The sequence below is a fragment of the Thamnophis sirtalis genome, unplaced genomic scaffold (genome assembly GCF_051295495.1).
Source record: "Thamnophis sirtalis isolate CommonGarterSnake01/CBP01778 unplaced genomic scaffold, rThaSir2_p1.2 scaffold_3, whole genome shotgun sequence".
Classification (NCBI taxonomy): Eukaryota; Metazoa; Chordata; class Lepidosauria; order Squamata; family Natricidae; genus Thamnophis; species Thamnophis sirtalis.
Genome location: NW_028261383.1, coordinates 166673837 through 166690765, shown reverse-complemented (window position 1 = coordinate 166690765; position 16929 = coordinate 166673837). Strand labels below are relative to the sequence as shown.

General features: G+C 47.3%; 1 protein-coding gene across 4 annotated transcripts in view; it reads left to right on the top strand.

Moving 5' to 3' along the window:
• The window catches only part of CCDC120 (coiled-coil domain containing 120), a 56174-nt gene extending 39938 nt beyond the window's left edge, over positions 1-16236 (top strand). For 2 of the 4 annotated variants that reach the window (XM_087710776.1, XM_087710775.1), the window contains exons 4-10: positions 1060-1173; positions 2556-2778; positions 5309-5365; positions 7754-7952; positions 11025-11129; positions 12475-13173; positions 14642-16236. In XM_087710776.1, coding sequence (XP_087566902.1) covers positions 1060-1173; positions 2556-2778; positions 5309-5365; positions 7754-7952; positions 11025-11129; positions 12475-13173; positions 14642-14732 — 1488 coding nt within the window. In that variant the 3' untranslated portion in view covers positions 14733-16236. Of the gene's footprint in view, positions 1-1059; positions 1174-2555; positions 2779-5308; positions 5366-7753; positions 7953-11024; positions 11130-12474; positions 13540-14641 lie in introns of those variants that run through there. The other 2 variants (XM_087710777.1, XM_087710778.1) reach the window with 2 other exon arrangements.
• The last annotated feature ends 693 nt before the right edge of the window (positions 16237-16929 follow it).

The following is a 16929-nucleotide window of genomic DNA, read 5'->3' as shown; positions in this document are numbered from 1 at the left end:
ATTGTTAGACCATCATATCGCCGAGCACTGGCCAAGTCCAGGGCATCTGGAAAGCACTTGGTGGGGTTAGGTGGAGGTATGCAGCCAACCCTGAATTTAACAGTGTTCTGCTCTTTGCAGGGATTCAAACGCTTTGAAAGTTTTAGTTTAATCAAGTAGGTTGTGAGCAAATGCTCCCAAAAAGAAACAAGGAATGGGCAAAGTCTAAGCTACCATGTTTCCGAGCACACAATACCACTCCACCAACCCCGTCCAGTAGGACCCCATGTGGCTGCCACTTCTTGAGTGGCCAGATGTGCAGGCATTAAGCTTGGCTTATTTTAGGGGGATAGGGCTTATATTAGGCGCAGTTGTAAAAACATGCTAGGGCTTATTTTCAGGATAAGTCTTATTTTGAGGGAAACGGTATCGAGGGCTTGGAAATCACTCTTTTGCAGAAACGTAAGAAGGGGAACAGTTGGCTGAAGTTCTTCAAGATGTAATCACCTAAGGTGATGCCACCTCAGAAAGGTGTAAGGCCAGCCCATGTGGCCGCCTCCCACTTTCTGCTCTCCAAACATCTTGGAATACAATAACCCATGTGATATTAAAAGCTGTGGGAATAGCTTCCCATAGATCAGCTTCCCTTTTTGGCTAGTGCTCACCCCTCACAGGTCAGGTTGGCTGGATGTTAAGAATGGGTCAGTATGATTTAAAGCCATTGGGGTCAGGAAGGCAAATGTGTAGGAGCCATTGGTCTCCTAATGGGCCCAGAAATGACTTCTCCAGCCAAGCTGTTATCTGCAAAGTTGAAGATGGTATGAAGTTTGTCTCCTTGGGAAAATTCTAATGCAGTGTTTCTCAACCTTGGCAACTTGAAGATGTCCGGACTTCAACTCCCAGAATTCCCCAGCCAGCATTCGCTGGCTGGGGAATTCTGGGAGTTGAAGTCCGGACATCTTCAAGTTGCCAAGGTTGAAAAACACTGTTCTAATGTCAAGTTCCAATGAGTTCCTCTGTTTCACCTCTGGATCTCATACCTATTTCACGTTGCTTGCTTCTCTCGCCTCTCGATATCAGGAATTGACTGGAAAATTACCCCCAGAATATCCTCTGGAACCCGGAGAACGGCTATGGCCAGTGCGGAGGAGAACAATAGTGGCATCCCGAATTGCCCCTGCCTTGAAGAATGAGGTGAGCAATCAGTCTTGCGCATAAGAGAATGAGGGAGCCCATCAGAGGTGGGTTCCTACCAGTTCGCACCTATTCGGTAGAACCGGTTCATCAAATCTACCGAACCAGTTAGAAGAGGTTCCACCAGTGGACTCGGAAAGCAAGCCACACCTACAGAAGAGGTTCCAAAAATTTTTGAAACCCACCACTGGAGCCCATGCATCTCTATTGCATGTTGGACTTTGGGGATGGTCTGATGCCACATCCCTATCTTTTTATTTATTTATATATAAGGTTGACTCAGCCTTCCATCCTTCCGAGATTGGTAAAATGAGGACCCAGATTATCGGGGGCAATATGCTGACTCTGTAAACTGCTTAGAAAGGGCTGTAAAGCACTGTGAAGCGGTATATAAGTCTAAGTGCTATTGCTATAAGGGACACGGTGGCTCAGTGGCTAAGACGCTGAGCTTGTCGATCAGAAAGGCCGGCGGTTCGAATCCCTACCACCATCTAACTGAGTGAGCTCCCGTTACTTGTCCGAGCTTCTGCCAACTTAGCAGTTCAAAAGCACATAAAAATGCAAGTAGAAAAATAGGAACCACCTTTGGTGGGAAGGTAACAGCGTTCCATGCACCTTCGGCGTTTAGTCATGCCGGCCACATGACCACAGAGATGTCTTCGGACAGCGCTGGCTCTTCGGCTTTAAAACAAATATGAGCACCACCCCTTAAAGTCAGGAACGACTAGCACATATGTGCAAGGGGAACCTTTACCTTTACTATTGCTATTGCTATATCAAATTTGTGGACTGACCATTTCACTTGCTCTGGGCGGTGTTCAGTTAAAACCTTAAAACATAAACATATAAATATGTCTTGTTACGATTCCACCACAAAACCGCGTTCGACTAAAGCGCGCTCGACGAAACCGCGTAGCTGACGTCATCACAGCGCGACAACAGCGCGGAGAAAAAAGCACGCTGTGAATGCTAAAGCTAAAATTAAAACCTAAACCTAACCCCCCTAAAGCTAACCCTAAACCTAACCCTAAACCTAACCCTAAACCTAATGCTAAACCTAATCCTAACCCTTAACCTAACCCTAAACCTAACCCTAACCCTTACCTTAACTTGAATCGGCTTGCTTTTAAAGCGCTATTTAAAGCGCCCTTTTTTCTCCGTGGTCGCTGTTGTCGCCCTGCTGATGACGTCAGCGACGCAGTTTAATCGGGCGCGGTTTAGTGGAGCGCAGTTTTGTCGGGCCACGCTTGTTACAATATATTATGTGTTAGCATAACGTAATATATGTTGATAGTTTATATGTTAACATAATATAGGTTATTGTAAAATCTTATACGTATTATATGCATGCTATATATAACCATATAAATGTTATACTTTAGGAAAACCCTTCGCTGGAGGAGCTGAGCCAGGATTTGGCCTTGCAGCAGCAAGTGGCTGAAGCTGCCCGACGGCTAGCGGTTGCCCCCGACTTAACAGCTGATCAGCGCCGCCGCCGGCGGCAGGTCCAGGCAGATGCTGCCCAGCGCCTGCGGGAGCTGGAGGTGCAGGTAGCAGAATGCCGGGTGCGACTGAGCAAAGGGCCCCTCCAGAGGGCCGCCCCCGGTGAGTTATGCGGATTGCTTAGCCGATTTCTCAGCTGCTGCTTCATTGGCTACAGAAATGCTAGGCAACCTACTGGAGTGTAAAAACATGGTGCAAAGACACAAGCGAGAGAGGAAAAAGGAATCAATAAGTGATAACAAAAACTACAAGAACCAAACAAAATTGAATTGAATTGAATTTATTATATTTCTATGCCGCCCTTTTCCCCGAAGGGGACTCAGGGCGGCTCACAACCCAAGTCAAGGGGGGGGGGTACAAATAAGGAAAAAAGACAAAACAATACCACAATTTAAAAGCACACAACAACCATACCATTCGAGGGGGGGACAAAAGCTCATTAGCCCCAGGCCTGTCGGAACTGCCAGGTTTTAAGGGCTTTGCGGAAGGCCTGCAGGGTGGTGAGGGTTCGGTGAGTCTCAAAAGCAGGCTCCTAACCATCCTGCTGAAAGAAACAGTCCTTGTGGCTTTTTTTAAAGGGGTTGGGGTTGAGAGCTTTTGATGGGGATGCTGTTCCCTAGGGCAGAGGCAGCTCCAGGGAAGGCCTGTCTCTTAGGCCACGCAAGATGGCATTGTTGTAACTATGGGACCTTTTCATCCCTTCTTTGGTTCCTCTTTTCTAAAACGCAAATATTCTTATTCTTCCCCTAGATCTGCGATGGCAAACCTACGGCAAGCGTTCCAATGGTGGCATTCAGAGCCCGCTCTGTGGGCATATGCGCCATTGTCAGTTGTTCTTTGCGGGGCTGCAGCACTGTTTTTAGGCCATTTTGGGGGCCATTTTTTTTTATTTTTGGCCCTCCAAATGGCCAAAAGAACTGGCATGCATGTGCCGGCTAACTGGTCTTCAGGTTTCCAATGCTCCGGCACATGCACACGCATGCACACACATTCCAGTTTGGGGCACTCAGTGCTGAAAAGGTTAGCTATCACTGTCCTAGATACTTCGTTAGAAAGGCCGGCCATTTAGCTCAACAGGTTGCTGCAGAGGGACTCAAATTCTGTGGGGAAACGGGGGGAGAACATGCTCCAAAGAGGAGCCTGGGGGAAGCTTCATGACAGCAATGATGGAGCTAGAGGGAGATGGGACTGTTCCTCTCCTCCATGTTGGAATTCCTTCAGATTGACAGCCAACATGGGGTACTGTTGCAAAACTTTTTGGGATTCTTTTTTTAAAGACTTTGAAGATAAACACATTATTTTAGTGGTGAAGGTGTTGAACCGGAATATGGAGACCTGGTATTTATGGTAGTTCCTCCTTAGGCCCAGAATCTCACCGGGTGATATTAAGCCATTCACTCTCTTGCTGTGCAACCTATCTCAAAGGATTGTTGTTTAGGGACAAATAAGAGGAGGAAGTACTTATGTATGCCAACTTGAACTTCTGACTGAAAGATGGGATCAGAGGTGGTATTCAGCAGGTTCTGACCAGTTCTGGAGAACCGGTAGCGGAAATTTTGAGTAGTTCGGAGAACCGGTAAATACCACCTCTGACTAGCCCCCACCCCATCTATTCTCTGCCTCCCGAGTCCCAGCTGATCAGGAGGGAATGGGGATTTTACAGTAACCTTCCCGTGCACGCCCACCAAGCCACGCCCACAGAACCGGTAGTAAAAAAATTTGAATCCCATCACTGGATGGGATGTGCATCAAATCAATTAAAAAAGCCTAACACATTTGACAAATTGAAAGTCTTTTAAAAATCTAGTTGCCACCCAGAGAACAATTTGGAAGGGCATTGAGTGTTCTGTGGAAGGGTTCCACCACAAAACCGTGGTCGACTAAAGCGCGCTCAACAAAACCGCATACCTGACGTCATCACAGCGCGACGAAAAAAGCACGCTGTGAGCTGTAAAGCTAAAATTAACGCGTAAACCTAAACCTAACCCTTAACCTAACCCTAAACCTAACCCTAACCCTTAACCTAACGCTAAACCTAACGCTAACCCTTAACCTAACCCTAAACCTAACCCTAACGCTTAACGTAACCCTAAACCTAACCCTAACCCTTAACCTAACCCTAAACCTAAACCTAACCCTTACCTTAACGTGAATCGGCTTGCTTTAAAAGCGCTTTTTAAAGCGCCCTTTTTTCTCCGCGGTCGTATTTGTCGCACTGCTGATGACGTCAGGTACGTGCTTTAATCGGGCGCGCTTTAGTGGACCACGGTTTTGTCGTGCCACGCTGTGCAAGCATCATGGTGTTATGTTCTCTTCCTTTTTGAACTATACTTGCCTAAGCAGTGATGATTCCTCTTATGTTGGAAAAGGTATCTTTTGCAGCAACAGCAGCCTAAATGATAGGGGAATCAGGCTGAATGGGCGGCACAGGACCCACTACCGTTTAGCTGATGTATTACATCAGTGGGTCTCAACTTTGACAACTTTTAAGATGCGTGGACTTCGCATTCCAGAATTCCCTAGCCAGATGGGGGAGTGAAGTCCACACATCTTAAAAGTTGCCAAAGTCGAGAAGCACTATTTTCTCTTCCCACTTTTCTCATCCTTTTCTTCTTTGTTCTCTCTTTTGAAGAAGAGGCATTTCACTCGGAGAGCAGCTCCCTCTCTGAATCAGCCAGCCATGAAAATGGTAAGCATGGCCTAGTTGTCATTCTTGGGTCAAAGAAGAGTGTTTGATAGTCTGGGATAAGCAGATACAAACATTTCCGACAGATAAAATGATTTGAAGAGTCAACATTTCTTGTCATTCTAATTCTTGAGGGATACTGAATGAGGAGACAAAGATGCTCTACAGAGGAGCAGAAAATGACTCTTGGCCAACCAATGGACCGGTACAAAACGACATGGGCTGTCCATGTGTGCATGACGTTGTCTCATTTAATGCATGTTTTGAGAGAATATAAGGCTGGTATTTTGCCTTATAGTTATGTCTCCACCTGGAGGGAAGAATTTGGAGAGAGTTACTCATGCCTTCTTAGCACTCTTAGGATGGATTACTGCAGTGGTTCCCAAACTTGGCAACTTTAAGACTTCAACTCCCAGAATTCTTCAGCCAGCTGCAGCTTTAAGACTTGTGGACTTCAACTCCCAGAATTCCTCAGCCAGCTGCAGCTTTAAGACTTGTGGACTTCAACTCCCAGAATTCCTCAGCCAGCTGCAGCTTTAAGACTTGTGGACTTCAACTCCCAGAATTCCTCAGCCAGCTGCAGCTTTAAGACTTGTGGACTTCAACTCCCAGAATTCCTCAGCCAGCTGCAGCTTTAAGACTTGTGGACTTCAACTTCCAGAATTCCTCAGCCAGCTGCAGCTTTAGGACTTGTGGACTTCAACTCCCAGAATTCCTCAGCCAGCTGCAGCTTTAAGACTTGTGGACTTCAACTCCCAGAATTCCTCAGCCAGCTGCAGCTTTAAGACTTGTGGACTTCAACTTCCAGAATTCCTCAGCCAGCTGCAGCTTTAGGACTTGTGGACTTCAACTCCCAGAATTCCTCAGCCAGCTGCCGCTTTAGGACTTGTGGACTTCAACTCCCAGAATTCCTCAGCCAGCTGCAGCTTTAGGACTTGTGGACTTCAACTCCCAGAATTCCTCAGCCAGCTGCAGCTTTAGGACTTGTGGACTTCAACTCCCAGAATTCCTCAGCCAGCTGCCGCTTTAGGACTTGTGGACTTCAACTCCCAGAATTCCTCAGCCAGCTGCAGCTTTAGGACTTGTGGACTTCAACTCCCAGAATTCCTCAGCCAGCTGCAGCTTTAAGACTTGTGGACTTCAACTCCCAGAATTCCTCAGCCAGCTGCAGCTTTAAGACTTGTGGACTTCAACTCCCAGAATTCCTCAGCCAGCTGCAGCTTTAAGACTTGTGGACTTCAACTCCCAGAATTCCTCAGCCAGCTGCAGCTTTAAGACTTGTGGACTTCAACTCCCAGAATTCCTCAGCCAGCTGCAGCTTTAAGACTTGTGGACTTCAATTCCCAGAATTCCTCAGCCAGCTGCAGCTTTAAGACTTGTGGACTTCAACTTCCAGAATTCCTCAGCCAGCTTTGCTGGCTGAGGAATTCTGGAAGTTGAAGTCCACAAGTCTTAAAGTTGCCAAGGTTGGAGACCCCTGGTCTAATTCTGGGAGTTGAAGTCCACAAGTCTTAAAGTTGCCAAGTTTGGGAACCACTGGATTACTGCAATGTGTTGCATATGGGGCTATCTTTGAAGACTACCTGGATGCTACTATTAGTACAAAATGCAGCCACCTTTCCACTGCAGTAGCATTATTTCAGGCACAGTATTGCCAATGGTCTTCTGACTATAGTTCAAGGGACTGCTTTTAAATGGTAAAAGTCTGCTTTTCGGTGTTAAAACATGAAATTTTGGGTGGCAAGAGACAATATTTTTGGAGCCATTCCTTGACTCCCTGGAGATCAGGAGGGTCGTTCTGTTAAAAGAGAAGTGTGAAAACAGTTATTTCATAGAGCTTTTAATCTATAATGTTTCTGGAATTTTGGACGGAAAGGGTGGATTATTTTTTTATGGTATTAATTGTTTTATATGTGAGGTCAGTGGGGTATAAATATTGTAATAGGTATTCAAAACAGAATTTGGGAGTTAATTTAACCATCATTTGGAGTCACGGTTCTTGATTTTCATGATGGCTTATACATAAAAGGCAAGAATTATCCAACGCCACCTTCAAAGCACAGGATATAAAAGGTCCCTGGGTTTTTAGAAGAACAAAAATAGTTTAGAAACTCACATAGGTAACTTGGACCTCACAGCTTCTTATTGTACTTCCGGTACAATGCTGATACTTTTAATTAGCACCCTAGGAGTTTCTCCCATACTTTAGTTGTGTATATGTCTGTCCTATAGACATGTTGATGTCTAGAAGTTTCTCCAGGTGATAGTTGTTTGTTTAGGGGAAAAAAAATCCAGAGTTTTGAGACTATTGAGGTTTTAATCGTGGGGGTGGTTCTATTTTGGTCAAGATGGAGATGTGCTTCTATTCTATGTACTGTCTTCTGTCCTTAGATGACCCTCGCAGCTTCCATCCCTCCAAAGTCTCCAACCACCAGGCAGCTTTCTCAGACAGATCCTCGCCTCCCAAGGCCCGAGATCACCTACGTGCCATCTCTAGTAGTCCTGACCGCCGGCCAGGCTGGCGAATTTTGCAGCCGGATCTGTACAGCGAGGGCAAGGACCGCAGGAATTCTGTTGCCAGCCCTACCAGGTTATTTTTCTTTATTTTTTATTTTTCTTTATTTATCACATTTTTATACTGCCAATCTTACCTAAGTGACTCTGGGCAGTTTACAATAAAAATGTATTATTACAAATTTGACTAAAAGAAGCTCATACAAGGTTAAGTGCCCCAAAGAGAATCTTGTGATTAAAAACTGAAAACTCTGATTAAAATGAAAAACTTCTAACATACACATACACATGACATTTGTTTCTGAGCATTTGGAATTTGAAGACCCCACCTACTTAATAATCGTGGCACGCCAAAACCGCGGTAGACTACAGCGCGCCCGACGAAAGCGCGTACGTGACGTCATCAGCAGCGCGACAAAAAAAATTAAAAATAAATTAAAATTAAAATAAAATTAAAGCAAGCCGATTCACATAAAGGTAAGGGTTAGGTTTAGGGTTACGTTAAGCGTTAGGGTTAGGGTTAGGGTTAGGTTAAGGGTTAGCGTTCGGTTTAGCGTTAGGTTAAGGGTTAGGTTTAGGGTTAGGTTTAGGGTTAGGTTTAGGGTTAGGTTAAGGGTTAGGTTTAGGGTTAGGTTTGGGGGGGTTAGGTTTAGATTTATGCATTAATTTTAAGTTTACCGCTCACAGCGTGCTGTGTTCGTCGCGCTGTGATGACATCACGTACGCGCTTTCGTCGAGCGCGCTTTAGTCTACCGCGGTTTTGTGGTGGAACCCTTAATAATTAGTAATAATAATAATCATCTACGGCAGGTGGAACTGGAATGAACCGTTCAAAGCGGATTTCTCTCACTATTTAAATCACGTACTTTACTGAAATTCAGCCAACTATATAAAGCACATAATGTATGCCGCAATTCATCTCATCCTTGGCTACTTTTAAGACCTATGGACTTCAACTCCCAGACTTCTGCATGGCAGGGGGATTCTGGGAGTTGAAGTCCACGTGACCACGTTGGCCAAAAATGCCAGGAAGCTGGTCTGAGCAAGTGGTGTGGGGGTGATGGGGGAGGGGCTGACCTTGTCAGCATTGATTGTTTTGTGTGGGCTTAGAAGCCTATTTACATATGCAAGAGAAATGAGCTGATGGAATTGCGGGATGTAATTATTTTAATATTTTGTTTACAGAATGATTCCTGACCAGCTTCACAGGTGGCAGGGAAAAGAAGTGATATAGACTAGATTCTGAGGGCCTGTGGTTTATTTTGATAGGAGGACTTCTATTTTTTACCTTTTTTTTTTAACCGTACAGAAGAATATGGAAATCTGCTACGTGGAAGGATTGTTAAAATAACACTGTCCTGGGAGTTTTCTGCCTTGCTCAGTTGGCTGTGTAAGCTTGGGCAGAGGTGGGTTCCTACCAGTTCGCACCTATTCGGTAGAACCGGTTCGTCAAATCTTCCGAACCGGTTAGAAGAGGTTCCACCAGTGGACCCGGAAAGCAGGCCACACCTACAGAAGAGGTCCCAAAGTTTTTTGAAACCCACCACTGCCACACACACACACACACACACACACACACAGAGAGAGAGAGAGAGAGAGAGAGAGAGAAAGGAAGAAATAAATAAATAAAAAAAGAAAAAAGAAAGAAAAAGAGTGAGAGAGAGAGATGAAAGAAAAAAGAAAAAAGGGACAGAGACAAAAGGAAGGGGGGGGAGAGAGAGAGAGAGAAAGAAAGAAAGAAAGAAAGAAAGAAAGAAAGAAAGAAAACACATGGCCAACAAGCCACTCCCACCAGGTCACATGGCCAGCAAGCCACTCCCATAAAGGAGGCCACACCCACAGAGTAGGTTCCACAAAATTTTGAAACCCACCACTGAGCTTGGGCCATTGTGTCTGAATTAGGAGCATGGCTGGCTGGGGAATTCTGGGAGTTGAAGTCCACAAGGCTTAAAGTGGCCAAGGTTGGACACCTCTGGTCGAAATTTCACTTACGGTTAGGAACTAGAGTGGAAACTGGTAACTACAGACAATAAGGGAAGGAGTAGAAAATCCCATCCAGCTGATACCTCTTCAGCTCTCCCTAGAGCCATGATGGCGAACCTATGCCCCGTGCCCGAAGTGGCTTGCAGAGCCATGTCTCCTGGCATGCATCGCATTGCCTGTTCCTCTTCTGGGTTTCTGGCATGCATGCATGCGCGACAATCAGTGGGCCTTCGTTCGTGCGGCACTGCTGGAAAGTGGAAGAGCTAGTCTTCCATTTTCTGGCGTGAACATGCTCGCTGGCCAGCTGATTGTCATGCGCGCATGCATGCCAGTAACTGGAAGACTAGTTGGCTGGTGCACATGCATGTGCCAGAAACCAGAAGTTCATTTTCCAGTGTGCACATGCCCCCCTGCGCAGCTCCTCTTCCGGGTTGCGGCCGAGGTGAGCATGCACGCTCCGGGTTCACCATCACTGCCCTAGAGCTTGTTTTATATTGTATTGTATTGTATTTAATGGATTTATAGGCCGCCCAATCCTGGAGGACTCCGGGCGGCTTACAGAAAGAAGTAAATTATCAAAAAAATAAAGAATTAAAAAAGACAAAGAAAACAGTTTAAAAAATCATCATGCACCCAATCTGATCGGGGCTGGATCTCAGTAATGAGGTCAATAGTCCCAGGCCCGCCGGAATAGCCAGGTTTTAACAACCTTTCGGAACGCCATGAGAGTGGGTAGGGTCCGGATCTCTGGGGGTAGTTCATTCCATAGGGTCGGAGCGGCTATAGAGAAGGCCCTCCTCTGAGGAGCCGCCAGCCAACATTGCCTGGCTGACGGCACCTGAAAGAGGCCCGCCCTGTGCGATCTTACCGGCCGTTGGGAGGTATGTGGCACTAGGCGGTCTCACAGTGAAGATAAATGAGATCCCAGTAAAAAACAAAGAGGGAAAAAGGGTAGCTAAGGGAGGGCAACTTTTAAGCTTCTTCTACCAGCCAAGCTGAGCTGCTTGCCTTTGTGTGACTCAGCTTTCGGAGCACATTTTTTTGGAAACTGGGAATCATCCTCTTGGTCTAAGTTTTTGCCCATGTGTGAGCGTGCAACGTGGCTTTTGAAGCACGAAGAGCCGAACCCACTTATTTAAAAAAGGATCCTTGTCTGTTTATACAGCCCCAACCGCACCCTCCCCAGGAGTATGTCCAGCTTCGAGGGCCGGAGCGTCCCAGCTACTCCAGTATTAGCAAGAAACGCATGCAGCGGGACTCACCAATTAAGGTAGCACAAACCCCTTTTCTTCTTTCCTTTTCTTCTGATTTGTTGGGTTACTCGTAGACGGCTGGCCTACTGGCAGTGTTTGTTTTACTATTTTTTTCTATGCAGTAACTAGCAATTTGAAGCCCAGTAAATTGTTGCTAGACGTTGTGTCGAACTGCACTTAACCGAGGTTTTAAATTCAGGGGTGGGTTGGACAAGGAACTCAAAGGGATATTTGAGGGAATTGGCTGCGGGTAGCAAGAAAAGGACAAGATCAGTTTTCAAAGAGCCTGCAAAACTAATTACGAAGACAGCAGTTGCCTCTATTGTTTTAGTCTAGTTTGCCTCATCCAGAATCTTGCAAACTTTTGCTGTCTTTGTAATCTTTTTAAGACACGTACGTACATGGGAGGAACATGTTTCTCCCCCCCACCTCCAAAGTGGAATGTTTCTGCTTGAACTTCAGTGGTGGGTTTCAAAAATTGTTCGAACCTACTCTGTGGGTGTGGCCTCCTTTGTGGGAGTGGCTTGCCGCCCATGTGACCAGATGGGAGTGGCTTGCTGCCCATGTGACCGGATATGAAGATGCCGAGGACACTTGTCAGAACCACCTTAAATTACCTCACACACAGCACTGGCCTGCATAAGAATATGATGTAAACTTATTTTTTAAAAGGCATCTTTGGTTTGCGTTAAAACAACTTCAACACACGCAATGTTCTGATTGCACCACAAACGCTGTAGTCATCCTTACCTTTCACAGAGGCACTGAGTTTTATAAATATGAGCATGATAGTGTAGAATAATTCTATCCAAGGACCAGTGGTGGGTTTCAACAAATTTTTGGAACCTCTTCTGTAGGTGTGGCCTGCTTTCCGGGTCCACTGGTGGAACCTCTTCTAACCGGTTCGGTAGATTTGACGAACCGGTTCTACCGAATATGTGCGAACTGGTAGGAACCCACCTCTGTTGAACTTCCTACTCTGAGCATGCCTCAAATTTGGAAGGAGAAGGCTTGGTATAGCATTAGTAGTAATACTTTGGTAGTAATTCAGGCAGACAATTGAGAACATACCATCCTCTTCTTCGGAGGGTGAGGAATCTTGAATTGCCCCAGTTGTGCTGGATGCAAACTAACAATAGAGTTATCTAACCCAGTCCACTCCCCTGACTAAAACAAGTGGACTGAAAAGGAAATGAAGCTAATTTGCACCCTGAGATGCAACAGGCAAAACAACTTTTCTGTAGATGCATATTTGGGATGTGCAAGGGGTTCTTACTCCCACTCCCTCAATTATGCATAGGCTTGCAATTCTTTTTTCACAGCTGTCCTGCATAAAACTAAAAGCGATAATTTCACCCCTAGGTCAGAGGCCCCATCTCTCCACTCCCGCCAGTGGTCAGGCAGCCACGATTCCCAGCTTGGGCCCCCTAGCCGGGACACCAGTGCTGACAGAGCTTCCCTCTTTGCTGCTCGGACCCGTCGAAGCAACAGCTCCGAGGCCTTGATTGAACGAGCCCCTTCAGAAGAGCCCCTCCTACCCACTGCCCCTCCGTTTAAGAGTGCCGAGGCCCTGACCCCTTGCATCTCTGGCCGGACCCCTCGCCCACCGTACAACGATCTCCTCTTGGACTATTACCTAGAACGCCGGAGCTGTGGGGGTGGTGAGCATTTGTCTCGCAGAGACGGGCCCCCCCAGCTAGAGTGGGGAGCCTTTTCCGAAAGCCCGCTTCAGCGCCGAGCCCGACCCGCGGCCCGCACTAAATCCTGCGGGCCGCTGCTGCCCCCACAGTCCCGCGAGGTTGGTTATGGACCCGCCTTGCCTCCTCATCGCAACTTCCACAAAGCGCTTGCTCTGGAGGGGCTCCGGGACTGGTACTTACGCAACGCCGGAGTTACCCAACGGGGGGCGCCAGAGAGACGAGGACCATCTCAGTCTGTACATCAGCACCTGCGTGGCTACTGTGATCCGGGACCCTCCAACCCCGACGTGGGATATTACGGGGGGCCAGGAGGTGGACTGCCTCACTCCGTGAGCTACGCAGGGCAGCCACTCTATGGCAGGTATGCAGCCCGGTTTCTTCCTTTGCCCTGACAAGCTCAGCGGGCCTGCTCCCCCTTTCCCTCACTTGCCTAAGGCCAGCCACGTGCCTCTTCTCTCTCTGCTCTCCCCACTCTTTCTTTGGTGTCACTCCCCCTTTTTCAAAACAACTGGTGCTTCTCTGGCATTCTAAACTGTTTGGAAGACCTGGGTGAGGAAGAGAAGGAAAAGGAAGGAGGCAGGTGACCTTATAAAGCAGGTTTCCCTAAGTCACCTCCCCTCTGCTGGCTGGAGACAATGGGAGTTTATGTCTCAAGCAGGGGTCTCCAACCTTGGCCGCTTTAAGACTTGTGGACTTCAACTCCCAGAATTCTTCAGCCAGCTGCAGCTTTAAGACTTGTGGACTTCAACTCCCAGAATTCCTCAGCCAGCTTTGCTGGCTGAGGAATTCTGGGAGTTGAAGTCCACAAGTCTTAAAGTTGCCAAGGTTGGAGACCCCTGGTCTAAAGCCTCCAGAAGGCAGACAGTTGCAAGACTGGTTCTTTGTCATGGCTGACCTATTTAATGAAGCAAAGGAGACTAGAGTTGTGATTACTGTAGGGCAGTGATGGCGAATCTTTTTCGCCTTGGGTTAAAATCCCACGCACTCGCATGCCCACCCCCATAATTTAATGGCCCCTGAGCCGTGTCACCTGTCCTTGTGCATGTGACCCCCTCCCTCGCTGCCCCGCGCATGTGCACATGGCTTTCTAGAGAGCCGAGGTGGCGCAGTGGTTAGGGTGCAGTACTGCAGGCCACTTCAGCTGACTGTTATCTGCAGTTCAGCAGTTCTAATCTCACCGGCTCAAGGTTGACTCAGCCTTCCATCCTTCCGAGGTGGGTAAAATGAGGACCCGGATTGTTGTTGGGGGCAATATGCTGACTCTGTAAACTGCTTAGAGAGGGCTGAAAGCCCCATGAAGCGGTATATAAGTCTAACTGCTATTGCTATTTCTTGGAGCCTGGGGAGGGCAAAAACGGCCCTCCCCACCCCTCTGGAAGCCGGAAATGGCCCATTTTCCAACTTCAGGTGGGCCTGGTAGATCCGCCCTCCCCAGCCTCCACAGGCTTTCTAGGAGCTTGGGGAGGGCGAAAAACAGCCCGACACGGAAAAAGGAATTTGGTTCCCGAACTTCCGGTTTGTCCATTGGGCAGTTTTTGGAGAGGGATGCCTCCGGAGGGTGAAAAATGGCCAAAAATCAAGGGCGAAAATCACGGGCCAGCGCGTGCATGCGCGCTGGAGCTGATGGGGCAATGCCTCGTATGCCCTCAGAAATGGCTCCGTGTGCCACCTGTGCCATGCCAGGTGTAGGGTAAATTGAATTCAAAACAGGAGACGAACCAGAAATAAACACTTTCACTTGTTGCATGATTCCTTTCTTCCCCTTTGTCTAATTCTTTCTTTCTCTCTCTCTCTCTCTCTCCTTTCTTCCTGTGCTTTACTCTGCTCAGACCTTTCGTGGACCTGATTTATCTGGAAGATTCTTCTGGCCCTTACAACTTGGATTCCACAGAGCACCCAACCCCAGGGACGTTGGTTTGACCCCCCTCTTCCCCCCCTTTTTTTCCCTAAGGGGATCTCTATCCGGAGTGCTGACTCCTTTTGTTTATCTCCCCCCCCCCCCCCCCGCTGGTGCCTCTCCTTTTGGGTGTGAGGTACCATTGTAGGGATGGGGGCTCCCTGCTGGCAGGGTATGTCTCCACTTGTGTGAGGGTGGGTTGTTGCATGTCACACTGGACACAGGATGGGGGGGAGGGAGGAGCGTGTCCATAGTTCTTCCTACAATTGTTAACCCTCCCCCATTTCAGACTCTGGGGGGTGGGTGGGCGTGGGGGGGGGAAATCTGTGTTTACTGTACTACTTCTCCATAAAAGGGTTTTTCCCGCTGTGGGTGGCGCCCTCTTGTGTTCACTGGAGAACAGTGCACCGTTACTGCCATGGTGCTCCGTGTCGGGGTCTTAGCGTTGATAAACCCTGGAATGTATAAATGGAGAGGTTTGTGCAATGTGTGTTTCTTGTGAAATGTTATATAGCACACAGACCTGTCATCTTGCTAATGAACATCAGTCCTGTAAAAAGTAGAAAGAAGAAGAAGAAAAAAGAGATCTATACCACTCCTGTTGCCCTCACTGTGAAAAAACCTAGTTTACTCTTCGATGTATTGTCCCTTCCTACTCGTATCCTGCTCTTGCAAGAGCCCTGAGCGAGGACAAAAATGCGTAGAGGTTTGGGAGACATCTGCAGGATCCACTGGATGACCCTATTTCATGGCCCTGACCTTTTTCTTCTAGCAGGGGAAATCCACCGTAGCGCTGGATAGAGGAATGCAGTGATTAGCTCCACCCATTCAGTTCAGTTATTACCTCTCACAGGGGGAGGGAGCAGGAGAGCCCAGCTGATGGCGCAATGCAGTCTGATCCATTGGGTGGGCTATGGGAAAGGCCAGACGCTTCCGCGTGGCTTTCCCCGAAAACGGCTGGGAGCTTCCGTGCATGTATCAAAGCCCAATTCTCACTGGGAGTGGGTTGCCCCCAACTGTAACAGGAAATGCAACCCTTAAATTTTCTAAAAATATGGCTACTTTTCTGCCTTCTAAGCTGGACCAGTTATTTTCTCCTGACGTGCTTCCTGCCTTCTCCCCCAATTTTTCAAAACTGGAAGGAAACATCTTGCCTTTTCTCCTTTCGCTGTAATAATAACCATGATCATCCTCATAATAATTGTAAGGTGTGTGATGGTTTTCCCCCTCTTCTCAACAATTGCACATAAAAGGGAAAGTCACTTTGTTTAAACTCTGTGCCAATGGAATCCAGGTCATTCTGGAGCAGAGGGAAGGAGGGAGGTTGAGAGAATCCAAGAGAGGCTCCAGTCTTCTCCCCGTCCCCTCCCCCGGCTGAAGGAACAAGGGCCATGCGGGAGTCAGTGTGTCTTGTGTGTCCTTTTAATATACACTAATGTATAGATTATATATGGGGATCTAAATGTAAAACTGAGCACTGTGCATAAGGGAGAGAAGGTTTCTATAATAAAGATTGTAAACGAGGCCTGCGATGTGTGAACGCTTCATGTTGACATCAGGATCATGGTTTAAACAGTACGGGATAATGACTAGACAGCATTTGATCTGTGAGCTTAAAATTTTACTTAGTAACTGGAGCACTTTGGGGCTATTTCAGCGTGACTTGCCTTGAGGAATTGATATGAAAATAAAGCAGATAGAAATGTGGCGCAGTGGTTAAAGGCAGCACTGCAGGCTACTTCAGCTGACTGCAGTTCTACAGTTCGGCTGTTCAAATCTCACCGGCTCAGGGTTGACTCAGCCTTCCATCCTTCCGAGGTGGGTAAAATGAGGACCCGGATTGTTGTTGGGGGCAATATGCTGACTCTGTAAACCGCTTAGAGAGGGCTGAAAGCCTTATGAAGCGGTATATAAGTCTAACTGCTATTGCTATGTGCCACAAATGCCTCAAAAGTTTTCCTCCTGGAGGAAAAATAGCTAAAAGAATCTATGCCCATTTCATTTGGTTAGGATCATCAAGGGGTAACATCGACAAGGAGGAACCCGCTTTGATTATAATAGAAGAATTGAGTAACGCACACAGCCTCCGAAAGAAGAACGTGTTTTTAAAAGTTTCCAGCTCACAGGGAATTGGATGGACAGCAGTTGTGTAATCCTCTTAGATTAATGTCAGGGCTTTGCAAATCCTTTGCCTTGTAGTTGGGAACATGCAGGACTGTG